Source organism: Embiotoca jacksoni, unplaced genomic scaffold (assembly GCF_022577435.1).
Source record: "Embiotoca jacksoni isolate LCO1_2020_lvr unplaced genomic scaffold, fEmbJac1.0.p SCAF_14, whole genome shotgun sequence".
NCBI classification, from domain to species: domain Eukaryota; kingdom Metazoa; phylum Chordata; class Actinopteri; family Embiotocidae; genus Embiotoca; species Embiotoca jacksoni.
Genome location: NW_027185274.1, coordinates 13,440,811 through 13,458,500, shown reverse-complemented (window position 1 = coordinate 13,458,500; position 17,690 = coordinate 13,440,811). Strand labels below are relative to the sequence as shown.

The 17,690-nt window shown below is 41.6% G+C and overlaps 3 protein-coding genes across 5 annotated transcripts in view; 2 read left to right on the top strand and 1 right to left on the bottom strand.

The window, feature by feature from the left end:
• Positions 1 to 3,020, top strand: part of rsrc1 (arginine/serine-rich coiled-coil 1) — a 116,504-nt gene extending 113,484 nt beyond the window's left edge. Inside the window, exons 9-10 of the mRNA XM_069148093.1 lie at positions 371 to 478; positions 2,713 to 3,020. Coding sequence (XP_069004194.1) covers positions 371 to 478; positions 2,713 to 2,805 — 201 coding nt within the window. The 3' untranslated portion in view covers positions 2,806 to 3,020. The remainder of the gene's footprint in view (positions 1 to 370; positions 479 to 2,712) is intronic.
• Positions 3,021 to 3,580: 560 nt separating this feature from the next.
• Positions 3,581 to 13,998, top strand: mlf1 (myeloid leukemia factor 1). 3 transcript variants are annotated; one of them, XM_069148094.1, is made up of 8 exons: positions 3,649 to 4,312; positions 5,824 to 5,986; positions 10,253 to 10,285; positions 11,419 to 11,502; positions 11,622 to 11,750; positions 12,272 to 12,431; positions 12,762 to 12,900; positions 13,058 to 13,998. In XM_069148094.1, the coding sequence occupies exons 1-8, from the start codon at positions 4,266 to 4,268 to the stop codon at positions 13,122 to 13,124; spliced, it is 822 nt and encodes a 273-aa protein (XP_069004195.1). In that variant the 5' UTR covers positions 3,649 to 4,265; the 3' UTR covers positions 13,125 to 13,998. The 3 variants fall into 3 exon arrangements, with proteins under 3 accessions (XP_069004197.1, XP_069004196.1, XP_069004195.1); XM_069148096.1 differs by lacking the exon at positions 11,622 to 11,750 and having other exon boundaries at positions 3,581 to 4,312; XM_069148095.1 differs by lacking the exon at positions 10,253 to 10,285 and having other exon boundaries at positions 3,644 to 4,312.
• Positions 13,999 to 14,922: 924 nt separating this feature from the next.
• Positions 14,923 to 16,872, bottom strand: med29 (mediator complex subunit 29). The gene is made up of 4 exons (XM_069148097.1): positions 16,696 to 16,872; positions 16,494 to 16,552; positions 16,279 to 16,363; positions 14,923 to 15,450 (listed from the first exon to the last, which is right to left on the bottom strand). Exons 1-4 carry the CDS (start codon positions 16,846 to 16,848, stop codon positions 15,223 to 15,225), a joined length of 525 nt encoding a protein of 174 aa, XP_069004198.1. The 5' UTR covers positions 16,849 to 16,872; the 3' UTR covers positions 14,923 to 15,222.
• Positions 16,873 to 17,690: the final 818 nt, after the last annotated feature.

Genomic DNA, 17,690 nt, shown 5'->3' with positions numbered 1-17,690 from the left:
TTAATAAATGTTTCAGGAGCTTTTTGCAACTTATTAGAACATTTTGCAGCCATAAATGGTTCCTCCATTTACTTTTGCATTGAGGGACAGTTGTGTACATCCGCAGCACACTCAAGATCGTGAGTAAGTGAGTTATTATGCAGCATGAAAATGGGGAACAAAAATATTTGTGTTCACATATAATTTCTGTAATAATTTAACACCAGATGCTCTAAAATACGTTTTAGGTTAATACTGATGCATTTAATATCCATATACGCTTGATATAGGTGTTATATTTAATCATGTTTCCGTTTCTGTTTTGGTATCTTCTCATTTCAATTTGAATGTGACACAGTTTTGTATGTTTTGTGTATTTCCGTGAATACAGACTGAGCCGGCTGAGGTGAAGCTGGAGTCAGAGAGGGTATGTTCTCCGGACATCTCTCTTCCCATTTCCATAATCTACAATGACACCGACACGCTGGCTCATCCCAGTGTAAGTTCCCACCGGGCAAATCCTCTCACTTTATTTTCTGTTTTCTTGAATATCACCCCAATCTGTACTGCGGCTCTAAAACACAGACTTTTCAACACGCTCTTCTGAGCCAATGACCAAATTATAACCCTCAGGCATCGCTGAATTGATCGTGCTTCTTGTGGTTTTCTTATTTTTATGAGAAAACTCGAGTTTATTGATTGATGGACAAAAACTTTGTGAAGTTTTTCTTTAAAAAAAAAAAAAAAAAAAAATGCAACTGCTGCTCCTGACACCACCACTATTTACACCACTCTTGCATATTCTAACACCGTGCATCATATCACATAGGACACTGCGGCGGAGCAGTTTATAGCCTCCAAACATCACCTCCGCCTCTGACTGCCGACCAATCATGAAAAACGAGAAGGAAAACTTTAAACTCCAATAACGCTCCCTGGGGCTTCCCAGTCATCTATCTCCACTGGGGAAACGAAGTTATGCCCTGACGTATGCAGATAACCCTTTCACATACACACGCACACACACACAACGCCCCCCAGCTCAATGCACCGACACACACACACACACACACACACACACACACACACACACACACCCTCAGACAGGCTGATGTATGGTAGCAATATGCCCCAGGCGGGCCCCGGCCCCAGCTCCAGCTCCAGCTCCGCTTCCAATTAGAACAGATGAGTCCCATTAGCCCGGCTCAGATACTGTCATCCCACACACACAGCCTCATTAGCACCATGACACCAGCGCAGGGCCGACAGACAAGAACTCACTGGTGTTGAATCTAACACACAGATAACATGCGGTGCAGCTGTAAGCAGCGTTCGGTTAGAAATGAAGGATTGACGCGCCCGGGGTTGCTCCACAATCTGCATAATAATAGACACATATCATCACATATACAGTATGTACACATAGCCAGCATGTCACCCTTATCTCTCACCCTCTCACAAACGCAGTGGATATAGAAATAATCTTCCAATTCTCCCCTGCTTCCGCGCCCTGGCTTGGTCTCATACTCATTATGTTACTTCCTAATAAACAGATGCATTCATTCATCAGACACTTGCAGCAGCAGTTTTATAGCCCTCTTACAACCAATATCGTTACTGCTGGTGATGAACTGCGTTGCATTCAACTCGCATGTGTCGGGCTTTTCTATCAGCACGCCCACGGGACTAGTTATTTGTTTAAAAAGAGGTTTTTCTCATGTGCATTTGGAGCTGCACGGAGATCACACGCTTGTCATTTGAGCAGTACTAACAACTTTGTGCTTTGCTTATCGGCTTTCAAGGAAACGTAGCTCATTTATTTCCGCAGCTTTTAAAGTAAAAAATGTGTTGAGGTTGGCCCACAAATTTCCACCGGTGTTGGTCAAGTCTCTAGTTTTATTATGCACACCTATAACAAATGAGTCCCAGGTCTAAGCTTGTGTGTATTCTGTGTATATTGTAATTACATGTCTATGCGTACCCTTGTTTAGACAGGTAGATTGTGTGACACGTTTGCTTTCGAAGGGCTTCAAAGACAAAGTCACAAACATGTGAAGAAGTGACTTCCAACTCGTTTGATCCTGCAAAGATGTAAAAATTCAATGGTAAATGTTTAGATATTTGATGGATTGCCGTTTTTCCATACGTTAGCGGCAACTATATTTAGGGATTCGTAGGACTGATGTCGAACTAAATAAAATAATCAAGACATTTGTTCGGGCCATTTTTCACTGTTTTCAGATCTTTTAAAAGTCCCACATTTGACACTTTTCTGGTGTTTTATTTGCAGTCTTGATGTCCACAGGAAGATATTTTTGGGGTTTCAAAAACCGTCTCGGTATGGTTTTACATCTTTGCTCTTTAAGTTTCTGTCTGTAGCTCCATCAAGAACTGGCTGTTTCCTGAGCGACATACGGCCAAGCCAATCACAGCTTTTCAGGTTGTCTCCTAAGTAAAAGGTTTTGTCCGAGAGCCAACACATGACATGGGTGTGAGTTTGTGACGTCACAAACTTACGAAAGTCCAAATAGCTTCTCCAAATAGCCCACGTGCAGTGTTTTGACATCCTCATAGTATTTATATTGTAACGATCGGTCTCAGTCTGCTGTAAAGTGACACTGCTTCCATTTTAATGTACAGCACATCTAATATGCACGTCTACTCAGTCCTGTGGTTTCTGTCCTGTTCTGTGTCTTCTGCTCACCAACATCTCGTCTCTACGCTGTGCTGCAGTTGTTCATGGACAAGGAGAAGGCCGAGGAGCTGTGGTTAAACCGGCTGCTCTCGCTGCGACAGGAGAGGCTGATGGGAAGTCCTGTGACCTGAAGAACTTCAGAAGAAGCGTTTCGGTCCACGTCTACACCTCATTCCCTCACTCAAGTTTGCTTTTATCATGTCTCGATGCCTGTCTTGTTTTAGGACACCACAATGTTTCTTATTTACCCTTCTACTAAATTCCTCCCACCCCTCGTTGACTTGTGAGAGCAGTTTTTGATCTTAATGTACTAATTATTTTTTATTAAAACAATGATTTAACATTCTGCTGTTCCTTTTTTGTGTTCTTTTGTTCATAATGAAGGGAAATCCTACAGTCAGATCAGGTGGTCTGTTGCCATGGAGATGTAGCATTTAATACATGTTGTCACTTGTAATCAAGTCAGTAAATAAAGATACTTGGGATTTTTTTATTATTTTTTTTGGAGTGAGAACTGTCTTCCTGCTATTACAGGTGAATTATAGTGCTCAACCTGTCAGTGGGCCCTGAACTTAAAAGAAACAGCATTTCTCTTTTCAACACAAACATGTGACACTTGTTGCGTTTATACGGCAGGACAGCAGCAGTACCTTTTATACTGCTGGCCAAAGAGATGGGAGAAAGCCTCGGCATCTGCGACTGACAGAAGAATGAAGTAGATTAACTCTCTCCTGCCTTGAACTTTGCTCTCCTCTTAAATATATATATATATATATATATTACTCAGTGATTTTATGTTTGTTTTATCCGTTGTATCCCCGTTTGAGCAGAGATTGGATTCAAGTAAGTGTAGCGTCCACACTTAGGCCTATTTGTGGAGCTGCCAGATGGTAAATCTATACTGAGGCTGGGACATGGTGCTGTACTCTCCAAATAGTCTGTGATGTAATGAAATGATAAATAAGAACGTAGGAGTGATTCACTTGAGTTAAACGCACGCGTTTGAGCTCGGCTTGAGTGCTTGTATGGAGCGAGAGACATCCGTGGGACTGCCGTACAATTACCAAAGCAGGAACCGCTTCAGGAAACCAAACGGTCCAGTAACTTAATCCCAGAGAGTTTCCTCCTTGTAATTTCTTCCTGCCCAGTCATCGACACTGGTGCCGGTTTAGAAGTGCAGAACCAGCTGCAGGGAGGTGTAACACGCAGCGGATACCTCGGACAAAGCCCGCAGCAAATTTAGTGGCGACACGCGCGAGCTCGATAAGAAAACTGGGAAGTTTTACAAGAACTTTCTAAGAGTGGCGTTGCCATAGCAGCCACCCACAACACACAGCCCGCGGACGGAGGCCGTTCAAAGCTCCGAATAACCGGCCAATCCGCAGGCCGGATTCGCGGCACGTGGCCGGCGTCAGAGCGACCTCGGTTCCGAATCCCATCCTCTCCTCCTCCATAGTAACGCCGTCGAGCCTGAGCGGAGCACCCGGAGACTCTCGCGGCGTCCACGGATTATTTCTTCCATAAAAAAAAAAAAAAAACAACTTTTAAGATTGCTTTTTGTTGGCAGTTTAAAAAAAACAAATTCGTGGAAATGTTCAACAGCAGTCTGATGGAGTGTGATGACGATCCGCTGTTCTCGTGAGTAGCAGTTCTGTTAAATGTACTACGACTGTCTGAAGTCACGAAGTTTTGACTTGCATTTCGGCGGATAGTGTTTTTTTTTTTTATAATGCAACAATTATCTAAACTTAAAAAAAAACAAAACAAGGAAAAGCAAGGAAGTGGTATATTCCGGTCGAGATAGACTTCGTGAACAAAACAAAAACTCCTAAATATACCTGAAGTTATTGATATATGCCAATCTTGCAAGGCTACTGTTAAATTAAAAAAAATTCAGTTGCTGCATATGATGACAGATTTTGTTTCACTTTGAACTATTTCTTCTTCTTTTTAAAAATTTTTTTTTTGAAAGAATTGGCCTAATTTATTTAACTGTTCGGTTAGTTAGATTGGTTGCACATTAGTTATTATAATAAAACAACTTCCAAGGCCAGATGTACAGCATGTTCACTGTTTTCATAATACCGCCACTGTGCACTGAGCACAGTAGCTACAACACTTTTAAACTGCACCGTGTATTTTTATTTTTTTTTTTTTTTTTTTTTTTTTTTTTTTAAATACAATTATTGTAAGCTTTTTGCAGCATGGGCAGGATAAATGTGAGGGTCCTCTTCTTCCATGTTTCTATTTTCGCACAACTTTCAGCTGTTACCTGCCGTTGTGAACCTTAATGATGCAACCTTTTACTAAAATGATCGTTAGAAATATTAAAATATTATTTCGTCTCTTTTCACTGCAACCTACAGAAGAAATGTATTTTTTCAAAATTCTCATGCACCTCCTGCTTCCCCCCCCCTCCAGCAGATTTTAGGCCACAAGCCTATTGAGAGCAGTTGAGTGACAGGGTTGCATATCATTTAATTTGTCAATAGAAATGTAAGGTTGAGCCCAACATGTTGAAAATGTTTGGTTTGTTTTCCTGAGATGGGGAAATTGGATTTGTGTTGATATCACAACAACAAAGTTATTATTATTATTTTTTTAAAATGTTTCCACTCCATCTGTAGAATCACATTAAACTGTTACCTAGCAACAGCTGCTGTAAAGACAGATGCTGTTTTTTTTTGCTGCATTTTATAAGTAAGTTTCAAAGTTAAATAAAAGTTTACTTCATCAAGTAGAGCGTTATGATGCGTCAGTCCCACTTAAAGTTCTTTAGCTCCAGGTTTGTACCATTTTAGGAAGGAAATTAAAAAAAAAAAAAAAAAAAAGAACTTCCAGTACAACTCAGAGAAAGGAATTATTATTGGTCAATTTTAAATAACTCTACACTAACTGTGCAACAGTCACTAAGGGTGGCTGAAATTATTTTAGGGGTGCTTCTTATTTCAGTGTGTTGTGTTCAGGGGAAGAAAAAAAAAAAATCTTTAATTAGCTTCAAGCTGAGATAGAAATCATTAATTCTCAAATATAGTGCCCAGAAAAACACCTACAAAAGCAGTTTTGTCATGGGTTTGCAGTCGTCATCTTCATCATGCAGAATGTGAATGCTGAGACTCACTTTGTCTTCACTTCTTCCTCTCCCACAGGGATCCATTTCGTGCTCATAGGGAGCATATGCGCCACATGATGCGTAGCCTCTCTGAGCCATTCGGCGGGCCCGTAATGCCAAGTATAATGGATGGGAGAAACCGTGATCATGACACGGTGGAACAGCCAGGTTCATCCCGCGCTCTGAGAAACGAACACAGGGTGAGGACATGCAATTTGAAAGGCACCCCTTTTACTCTTTTGTGAGGTTTGTCCACTTGTGAACTCAGCGAGCAGGCGACGGAGCTCTCCTCTGGGCATTATGGTGTCTATACGTGTGCACAGACACCAGGCTGTCCTTTGGGTCAGTGAGGGACAAAGGATGAAGCCCCTTCTTCACTCATACAGTTTGTTTTTGCCCCTCTTGTGGTCTTATAATCAGATTAGTGTTTGGAGGAGGTGCGAAGTTTACTAAAGTGTAGTGGGAGCTGGCCACCGGCAGCATAACTGGAGTGCCACTCACTGAGGTATGGGGTCATGTGAGTGTCTGGTTTTGTGGTAGGGCAACCCCTTTGGCCTCTCTGGACGGTTATATCTGGCCCCGACGAGCCCTATTTATAGTGCATTGTTCCACTAACACACTACTTTCTTGAAAATACACGCACACACTTCTTGAACGTTCACAGCAATAAGACCCGCGAGAATTGTGTTCTCACAGGTCTTCTAAAGGTTTTAATATATCTGAGTTTATTTTGATATTATTCTAATTGGCCTAGTTGTGGTGTTAACTTTATATAATTAGTCTTCAAATATATTTTAATTTCGGGCTAAGACTAAAGCTGTGGCCTTGCAATAGGTGGTCAAGGTGTACCGGACCAGTTGGTTGCTCTGGAACATTTTGATGGCAATTGGTAAAAATAAAAAAAATCCTTTTTAATACAACAGAAACGGCTAAATGTAACCGAACAGAACAAAACATTACAAACTGCCAGCTTCCAAAGAAAATACACATAATCATGTCTGTCCATAAGATGACTGAAATGTCGGAAATATAAATGAATAATGTCATCCCAGAAATTCTTGCGCTGAAAAGATGACTTAAAGTCCCGTCACTTGACTCACACTTATCACAGGTAGCAGAGTTTGAAAATATTCTGTTCAGTTTGGTCTTGGAAAAGTGGAGCTGAATGACTTTAAACTCAATAAGATGAAGTCCAGCACTGACGGAGCATGCTTTGATCCCACCAAAACCTTTCGGTCATAACTCATCTGAAAGCTCCTCACCAGCCTCCTAAAACCATCCCTCTTTAATGAGAACAGTGGGGGCTGCTACAGAAACCAGATCAACACACTGTGAGATTAAATGATTGGAGGTAGGGACTCTAGTCATAAGGTCATAGATAGGTGTGTTCTTTGAGCATTGTAGCGAGGTGAGGCATAGGCTTCCTGACAAAATTTCTAATTTGTAAATACCAAAAACAAAAGTGACCAAGACGGATATCATAATTTCCCCTGAAATTCAACAAAAGATGGGTGTGTGTGTGTGTGTGTGTGTGTGTGTGTGTGTGTGTGTGTGTGTAGTATTGACCTGCTACACTGCACCCGTTAACCTTTCCCAAATCTCCCCCTCCACTGCCTGGTTATCCCTGCTAAGTCAAATTTAGTCCCTGTCACCTGCTTTAATCCCGCTACCTCATGAGAGCCTGTATATTTATCCTTGATAATGACTTTCATTAGAAGCCGATCCTCAATCGTCAGCAGCCTGCTTTCTCTTTATTAGCGTCATGCCATTAACTAGCTAGTGCCAGCTGAGGCGGGCCTCTGAGTACTTGACTAATGACCTCAGTGACAGTGGGTGAAATGGAACTACACTGCAAAATGTCCATCCAAGCAAATTATTTGTTCTAATATTAGGAGGATATTTCTGTATGAGCAGATTTTTCAAACTTTGTTTGACTTGTCCATCTCTTGTTGACAAGATATTGTTTACCTGTATGTGAATATACAATGTGTCAGTCCACTGGCAGAATCTTTTGAGGTACAACATGATGTTATGAGGGGTTTACGAGAGAGTGGGTCAGGTGTAGCTCTTGCAGCACAGTACAGTTCTGATGGGTTACATATTGCAGCAATAGAAGAATATCAATTCATGAGGTCTCTCTGTGAAATGGAGAAAGGCCTTGTGAAAGGACCCATAATTGTTTTTCTTGATTCAGACACGGACAAAGACATTAGATCTTTGCAGTTTGAGAGAGAAATGATTTCTACAGTAAAGCCTCCAGACCCTTATTGCTCCGTTCACAGCCACGACCAATAAACAGAATCTGTCTCGTATGTAAGATACATGGAGTCGAATCTGAATTAGGGTTCCACGAAGCTCTGTTCCCTAATCTCACACACTAATGTATCTGAGGATGAGGAGAAGTGCTGCCCAGCAGTGGTCAAAAAGCTAAAGCGGTCGTTGGCTCCGTGAAGGCACGTCTGTTCAGATGTCACGGACGCTCTGTTGTCTCATTGTTGCTCTTTTCGTCCATCTGTTTCGCAGAACGTGCCTTGGCAAGACCGGTGCAGTGGCTGCTAGATGACAGACAGCTCTCTCTCAAACTCTTCTCCAATATCACGCGCACAAATGTGCACACAAAAACACGCACAAAAACACACGCATACAGCATTAAAACACGGTCGCAGGCACAGTGACGCTCAGTCACATCTTACAAAATGGCATAGATGCACTGGCATGCACGCACACGCAGAAATGCATACACACTTTGGCCAAATAATGCTGGAAGCTTGTACTTCTTGTATTAGCTTACTAAGCATTAGATTCCCAGCGGGGAAATAAGCCCCGTCTTACCGTCCAAGGTTGATATGAGCACCCGCATTTCTCTGTCTCTTGCCAATATCCACTACCAGGTTCATATCTCCTTTCAAAGCAATCATTCATCTGGGCACTTGTTTGCAAAAGCACTGTTGAATGACAGTCAAGCATCTCTCTTAGTTACGTGGGCACTCTTTCATTCTGTGGTTCTGTGGTGCTTTTAAGGTGGTGACTCGCATAGGTAGAGCAAATATCGCCTTTGGTGTATTTCTATTCCCTTTATGTCAGTTTTCCTTGTGCTCTGGCACACTGCAAACATAAATTAAGTAGTTTTAAAAACATCATAGTCACCGTTATCAGATTCAGTGCCTCCTTACTATCTCTGCGGTCTCTCTAAAGCCCTGTAACTTCCTGGCGATGCACCGTTTCTTCTCGTTGCTGTGTAAGTATGAATTATATCAACAGCACATGTGCTCTTTGATGTAACTTGTAGCTCCCGCAGGAGCAGGAGCAGCCTGCCTCAGAGGGCACAATGACAGATTCAGTATCAGTTTGAGAGAGACAGAAAATAGAAAGTCAATCTGCTCTCGTCCAGACAGTCTAAAATAATGTGTAATGTGTAGACCTCTGGGTGTACGTTCCTTAGTTTGTGCCCTCAATCTCTCCTCTGCTCAACCCTAGTCTAAATATAATGCAGGCAGATATGTAACTGGCATTTATTAGTTCATAGATGCCACTGTGGGATAAAATTGGCTGTGAGGCTTCATAGATACGGGTCAGGAGCGTTTTACATCAGCTTGACCTTTGAAAAGAGCTGAGAGAGCAGCCTTGGACTCTCCGACCCCTGTTAGATCCCCGTCCTGACTGGTCCACCCTGACCACTGTAGCCTTCCTAGAATGAAGCTCAGTTTTCAGTGTTAAACCCACTCTGATCTCTGGCAATGCGACCCAATTACACTTGGAACACAAGTCATTCAACACCCAACTGATTACGCACAATACCCCTGCACATCACACCCCCAGATAAATGCGCTGGCTCACGCAGGGAAATGCGCTGGCTCACATAGTGATGGCCGTTGAGATGCTTATCCAGGGCCACAAGGTCACAAACACCTGTGGTCTTGGCCCAGGGAACACAGAGTCTGGCTGAGGGCTGCTCCCTCCTCACTGGCTCCTCACTCCTTGCACTTCCAGATGGTTCATGGCCTTGAACGGCTGCGCTGAAGGCCAGGTGCAGAGCTGTGTGTGGCTGTGTCAAGGGCTTAGTTACCAATGTAAGACAACCTAACAGCTTACTGGCAACAACTTCAACAAACATGCAAAAAAAAAAGTCCACATGATTTGTGTGTGTATAAATATCAGTGAGCTGCGACTGAATGTAGATGAGTGATACCGATACTTGGCGTGCACACACACTAACAGTGGTTTACATTTTGTTCGACCTGAGCTGTAACAGCTGGTCTGGTTGTGTGACACAGGTGGTGTTTTCTCTACCCTTGAGTATCGAAGAATATTTAAGCCCTCCAGCATGTAAATTAGTAGAGACATTGTTAATATAATGAGTGGACTCAAATAAAGCATTAAAATGTGTGTGTACGTAACATACAAATATTCAAGATGCAGTACCAAATGCTATGTTGTTAATACTGATGTTGTTTGAATCTCCTCAGGATATGAGTCGGTCCTTGCTGCCCTTCGGCACGGTCAGTGGAGTCCTCTGCTGTTCACTTACACTTTCCCCTTGACCCAAAGTGGCCAAGAGCATGCTCCAAATCTGTCACTGATTCTGTCCACTACTTATTGACCTGAAACTGTCACAGTGTGTCCCCCGTACTCACTGCAAGTTTTCCCCGTCACGCCACTCCACGACGATATGTTATTTCTCATCATCATGTTGCCAAGAATCTGAGTTACAGTCAGGCTTAACCATCAAATTATAACAACGAATGCTAAGCTGCAATCTTCAAATCATCTAACAGTTTGTGTGCCACCAAGATAAAGGATGAGGAAAGTGAAGTTCTTTCTACTTGCTAAAAAAAAAAAAAATGGATTGATTATGTAGTCAGTCATTTAGAAAAGAGAACACCCAAACACAGCATCCAACACGAAGTCAACTCTTTATGTAAAGCAGGTGTTTTTGACAATGCAGTATTTTTAAGTCAGCGGAGGCAACAATAAGGGATCCAGTTGAAGCAAACAATAGCCGGTGTACAGTAGTAATCAATCAGCCTATAATAAGAAATGACTTCTGTTTAACAAAGTATTTTTCAGAATTTCGGATATATTGTGTTTTGATTTCAGCTCACACCTACCTGAAGGCAGGGCCTGTCTTTACACTCCATTAAAAAACTACACACACACACACACACCCATCACAGAGACACAGATGGACACCATTGCTATACCTCATTTATATATATATTTGTTTTGTTTTATTGATCTAAAAAACATGACCTTCAGCAGATACACGGTCACATTTTGATAAAAGCAGCACAGGATGAGAGCAAGTTGACCACCTTTGAAATCCCTCTGCAATAAAAAAAATTAAAAAACATTAACTAAAGGCATGAATCCTACGCTACACTTGCTTTGTAGCTTTGTTGTGAATGTCACTGGGTAACATATGGTGAAGTGAGAAAATGTGAATGTCCTAGTTACAATGTCCCAGACGGCACACATGTAAGACGCATTTAGCACACGGTACTTTGTGCATGTGTGTTTGTACACATGATGGAGCTGGTCATGAGCTGATAATGCCTGCTGACCAGGTGGCATACGAGCCCAGCCGTTCAGCTCTTTGGGCTTTCACTGATATTTTCCTTTTGTGTTTGCGCAGGACATCATGACGAATCCTTTTGGTATGTTCGACAACATGATGGCCAACATGAGAAACGGGATGGAGGACATGACCGGAAACTATGTGAGTGTACTCAAGTGCTGATTTTCTGTTCTCTCACTTGGCGGTTTGCTCAGAATACAAAATGCTTAACACTGTGTTGTTGTTGTTTTTTGCGTGCGTGTGTGTGTGTGTGTTATCAGGAGAACGTATCCACAGACTCAGACAGACACTCATTCAGCTCCTCATCAGTAATGACATATTCAAAAGTTGGAAATGAGCCTCCCAAGGTCTACCAGGCGACCTCATCGACCCGTCGTGCCCCTGGAGGTGTAAGTGGATGTATTACCATGTTGAATCAGAGCACAATCAAACACAGTTTAGTGTTGCGAGATCTGAAAAGTAAATGTGTCTCCATTACGATAGGTCCCGTAGGAGCCCTGGAATGAGCACTCTTAGGTTCAACTCAATTAAATTAAATTTTATTTATACAGCTCTTAATCACAACATAAGTAATCTCAGGACACTTCACACAGTGAAGGTCAAGCTCCTATTAGAGAGAGACACCCAACAATTTCTTGGCATTAAGGAGGAAAAGCTTCACTTCCAACAGGAACCAGAACAGACAGAACCAGACCCAGAGGTCGGCGACCATATGCCTCGACCGGTTAGCATGAGAGGAGAGCAGAGAGAGAAAAGAACAGCGTAGAGAAACAATATAATATTGGCAACAATAAATCCTTATATAAACATGTTCATTAGAAGCAATGCTTTTTTTTCCCCCCATGGGCCGTATGTGTCTGATAGGTTTGATCGGTTTTTTTTGTTGTTTGTTTGTTTGTTTGTTTTCCAGATCATGGAGACCCGGCAAGCAGTTGACGACTCTGAGAGTGGTCTGAAGAAGATGACGATCGGTCACCACATCCAGGACCGGGGACACGTTATGGAGAAGAAGTTCAACAAGAAAACGGGGGAGAAGGAGTTCACCCAGGACTTTCAAAATATGGATGAACGTATGTTCAAGCTTTCTGTTTCATGATAGTCAGTCATTGAGTTGCTACGCATTGCAGGTCCATAAGTGTAAAGGGTCCAGCCAAATTTGTTGCACTATGTAACTACATGTGTGAGCTTTTTCAGAGATCATTTTTATTACCAATACACCCATTACAATGATAGAAAAACAGTACATACTGGGATATTGTGTGGCCATAGTTTGACGAGTTGCTTGGACTTGTTACGCAGACCAACCAGTTGAACACAATATAATCCCGCTTTAGGTGCCACAGTCCAAGTCTTTCTAGGCCGTCAGCCCACCTAACATGACCATAATCCTTCATCCTCAGGTGAAGCGAAGTCTTTTGACGATGAGTGGCAGCAAGAGGTGTCTAAATTTCAGCCGTCCGGCCCCATGTCTCACCTGAAGGAACCTCGACCCTGTCCTGTTCACCACGCAGCCCTCTGCGGTCCTGAGCCGGCCACCAGGTCAGTACTCAGACCACGTGTAGTGCTGACGACAGGCCAGAATCTGCAGATCAGGATCCAATGACAAACAAGGGGAGGGCGCAGATGGCCGGGCACATACAGTGTGATATGAGATGATCAAGTGATCGTTTCTGTCTTTGTTTTGTGTTTTTCACAGAGACCGACAAAAGAGCAAGGCTGAAGATAAACGTATAACCGAAGGATCAAACTCGAGAAAGCAGTAAAAACATCTGTCAGTCTGTGTGATCATTTAAGTCTTTCAAGCATCACACAGTACATCCTGGTACCTACGCCCCTCCACCCCCCCAGCCCCCACTCCCCTCACACCCCACACTCCCACTCCCACCCCCACCCACAAACACAAACACAAACACAAACACACACAGAAGACACTGACCTGGATTCCAAAAGAGTTAGACTTTACCTGTGGTTTTACATATTTCAGCCCACTTATTTTACATTACTGCTGCCCATTTTCTGAAACATGTTGTAGTTTGAACAGGAGCAGGATGAAACTTTCTGAAAATGGCTGCTTAACACACAGCAGCCTCAATAATGGCACAGTTCAGTGTTGCAGTTTTTAGGGAAGCACGAAAACAATATCAGTAAGTAAATTTGTTTTGCCCTTGTGGCATTTATTGAACCTGGTGACAAAGAAACATCTATTAAAAAAAAAAAAAAAAATATCTATTGTGCTTTTCAGAATGGCTGACAGTAATGTAAAATTGGTGACTTGTAGCAGAACATGCAAAACCAACTAAATCTAACTTTAATAGTATTAATACTTCTATGGTGAATTACAGATTCATGTCAAGTCCACTAATGCACTTAGATAATATCTACATTGTCTGTAACTATATTATCTAGTACTGGATGTTCTAGATATATGTATTTTATCTGCTGTAATCTTTGTAAAAACTCTTACCCCTCCCTTTTTATATTGTTACTTTGGTTTCTCTTGTTTTTCATCTGATGAGCTCTTCACAGCTTATGGATTATTCTCAATACTTTGAGATTTACTCTTGTATATTTTGACAAGCTTTAAAAGTAGTCTGTGTCAACACAGGCTATTGTCTGAAAATAAAAATGTGAAGATTATCCTGGTTGTTTTTCTTTCTTTTTTTTTTATAACTGCCAAACCACGTTGACCTATGAGTTATAAGAAGTAAGTCTCAATTTAGAAATGCTGAATAACTGTTATGAAAAACGTTCACTGTATGTTAGTGTAGCCCTGCAGGATCTTTGAGAGAGTGAGCCTGTATTGTGATGAACCTCTTGGGCCTGGTCATGAACCAGGGTAGTATTTTTGGATCTAAGCACTTGTCAGTAGCTCAGATTGGTCTGAGATGTTACACAGCTGCAACCCTGCCGTGCTCCCCTCTCACATGCTTGTATATCAGACTTCATTAATCCCAGAGGAAGAAACTGAACAACATCTGACCAACAAGTCTCCATTCAGCCACCGTGCAAGGGCCAAAGATTGATTTGTGTTGTTTTCTTGTTTATGTAAGATCTGACTGGAACTTACAAAGGACAAGAAAAGTCTTCTTAAACGCTGAAGGGTGTTATCGAGCTACTTCTCTGTTGCCCCACGATATTAACGCCACTGCTTCAACCGGAGTTCAACAGGATACTTTTACAGAGTCCTCTGAGGACAGACAGCTCAGCTATTTCTCAACATGTAACCATTTTTAATGAAAATACACTTTATTCTAATAGTAATTTTGACTTTTCTTCCCCTATGTCATGTTAAACCGTCTAACTCTTTTTGAGGACAAATGCAATAATAGAGATATTTAAATCATTCACCTGCACAGTTTGACCTTTTTCTTAGAGAAAACTCGGCTACAGATTTACTTTTACAATCTTACCATATAACTGTCACTTTGGTATCTGCACGCACAATGGATTGTTTTTTTCTCCTTTTGTGAATCCTGCTATTTATATCATCAGTTATAGTTAAGTTAAGTCATAGACAGTTTTTTTCCTTTGTGCTCCTTCAATGATCCTGAAAACATCCACATCAGTAGAAAGGTTTTAATAGTCAATACAAATATGCTACAAAAGACTTCAGCTGCAACTCTGCCACCACCTGCTGGTCATCGTAGAGAACTACTTTTTGTTCAATTATTTACACTGTGTTTCCAAGAAACACAACTTTGATAAAAAATAAAATAAAATATACAGGATCTTATGAAATGAAACAGCACTTTTGTCCGTGTTGCGCAAAACTGAGGTGTGAATATGGGACAGGCCTAAATATGAAATCCATCATCTTTCACGCAAGTCAGCGTATACCGAGTCAGAGTGGTCGGCCCGGGTCTACATGATTCCCTGAGGCTGCCCCTTTCCTGCGATCTTCTTCGAACACTCCAGCAGAGCATTGTGGATGTCTTTGGCGCAGGAGATCTGAGACTTGATCATGCCGAGGTACTGGGCATAAGACATGGACTCTGTCTGCACTGTGTCTGGCTTGGTGGCTGTGGGGACGAGGTTGGGTGAATGTTTGGCGCTGTCGATGCTCTGCGAGAGGCACTCGTACGCCAGCCGCTGCATGGAGAGGAGAAAATAGTGAGCTTGTGCAGTCCATTTCAAATATAGGCGCAGTATGTGGGCTTCATCCTCAGGTTTAACTGACAAAAATGTTTTGTTTAAACAAGGAAGGAGAACATTTAAGCCTTAATCATATTCCTTAAAGAACTACGTCACTCATTTCTAGCCTGATGATGCGCTTGTCACAGTGTTGTCTTGTCATGCGCTTTACAACAACGCATTTATCAATGATCTGTATAGATCGCCCTATTGATCTGTTGGGAATAGCTGCAACGATTAGTCAATTATAGATTAGTTAATGGGCAGAACTTGATCACCAACTATTCTGATTGATCAATTAATTATTTCAAATCATTTAGAAATGAAAAGGACCCAAATTCTCCAATTCCTGCTTCTTAAATGTGAATATTATGTGGTTCCTTTGGTCCTCCATGGTCATAAATGTAATATCTTTTGGTTGTTGGTCAGGACAAAACAAGACATTTTAGGTTGCACCTTAGGCTTTGGGAAACACTGCCCGACATTCTTCTTTTTTTTTTTTTTTTACCATTTTCTGACATTTTTAATAACAAACAGCTAATCAATTATCAACTAAATAATCAGTCAATATTGGCAGTTCCTTAAATATGGAAATTCCTCCTCTTAAAAAAAAAAAATAATAAAAAAAAAAAAAAAAAAGCTATTTGTAAATTTATCTTAAGCTTTTAGGAAGTACGGTTTTAATAGTTCAAAAGGAAGTAAATATTATCATTATTGAAATTAATAAAATAGTAAATATGGCACAGGAAGTCCCTTTGTACATGACAGGTTTGTGTTGAGTCTTACCAAGCACAGCTCCAGTTGATCGCACAGGGCATAAAACTCCTCTAGACTTTTGTCAAAGCGTTGAACAGAGGCATCGCTGCTTTTGCTAAACCGAAAAGAGAACACGTTAAAAAATAAAAAAAAAAAATAAAAAAAAAAATGAGAAAGCTTATCGACAGAAAGAGTCATGTATGTTCAGGATCATTGCGGCAAAGACCCTCAAACAGGCTACTTACATGCCGTTGTCAATTGTCGTGTTATGGGCTAAATTCAGGGAGGCAATCTTCATTAAATTCTACAGATGAAAGACAAAAAAAAATAATACGTTTAAAACACATTGCTGGAGCTCTTAAATTGATTTGCCACGCCGCGGCAGCAAACCAACTTCAGCCATTGCGACCGCTCGGTCGGTCGTTTATTTCGATGCGGCGCGGTTACCTGCAAACTCTCCTTTAGCTGCGGAATAAGCATCTTGAATCTATGGACTGGATCAAAGTCTTGCTGTTGACTCAGTTGCTGCTGTTGCAGTGAAGCAGTCTGCTGTAATCCCGGCTGAGACATCGGCCCACCGGGCTGCTGCTGAGACGCCATCTTGACCCGTTATGACGACGAGTAGCAACATATCCGGTTGGTTATTTTTCAAAATAAAACTACCGGATATAATAATGTCAGCTCATCGGTCTGAGATATTGAGGGCTACACTTATGCGCTTAAAATACAATACAGACAGTTTTGGTGAGCTATTGGCACAGTAAGTTTCTGTTGTAAGGACCTCACGCTGCTCTCGAACCAATGGTTTATAGAATAGACCAATCAGACAGCAGGAAAGCATAGACCAATGGGGAAGCATGATAGAGTAAACCAATCAGAGAGCAGGATAGAATTGGCCAATCAGACAGCAGGACCTGTACAGCTGCTTCATGGTTTTGTATTTTAAGCTCACAAGTGTAAAAGTTTCCGACTGATGAGCTGATACTGACAGATTTACAGGCCAGACACAGTTTACACAAGTGTTGTACTTTAAAATTAAATCTAAGTGTGTTTAATAGAAACAACCTCTTTTTACAGCTTTTTTTTTTTTTTTTTTTTTGCTGGATGTAAAACTAGTTTTTCTGTGTCCAGATGTAAAACTACAGTGTGTCTGTGTCGAGATGTAAAACCTGAGCTACAAAAGATAACCACTGGCGATAAACTGCTCTGTAGGTTTTAGAATAGAAACAAACGTCACGTCACGCGTGTCGCGTGAAACTTTCAACCTATCAGGACAGAGGAGTGTCGTCACAGAGGAGGTTCTCCGCCATTGTATCCGGAAGAGAACAATTGCAGCCGTCTCTTTCCTGCGAGGTTTTAATGTCATGTAATAAATGTACCCATGGTTGTCCGACTTGACGGCAGCTTTTTTTTATATATATATACTCCTCCCTGCAGCCACC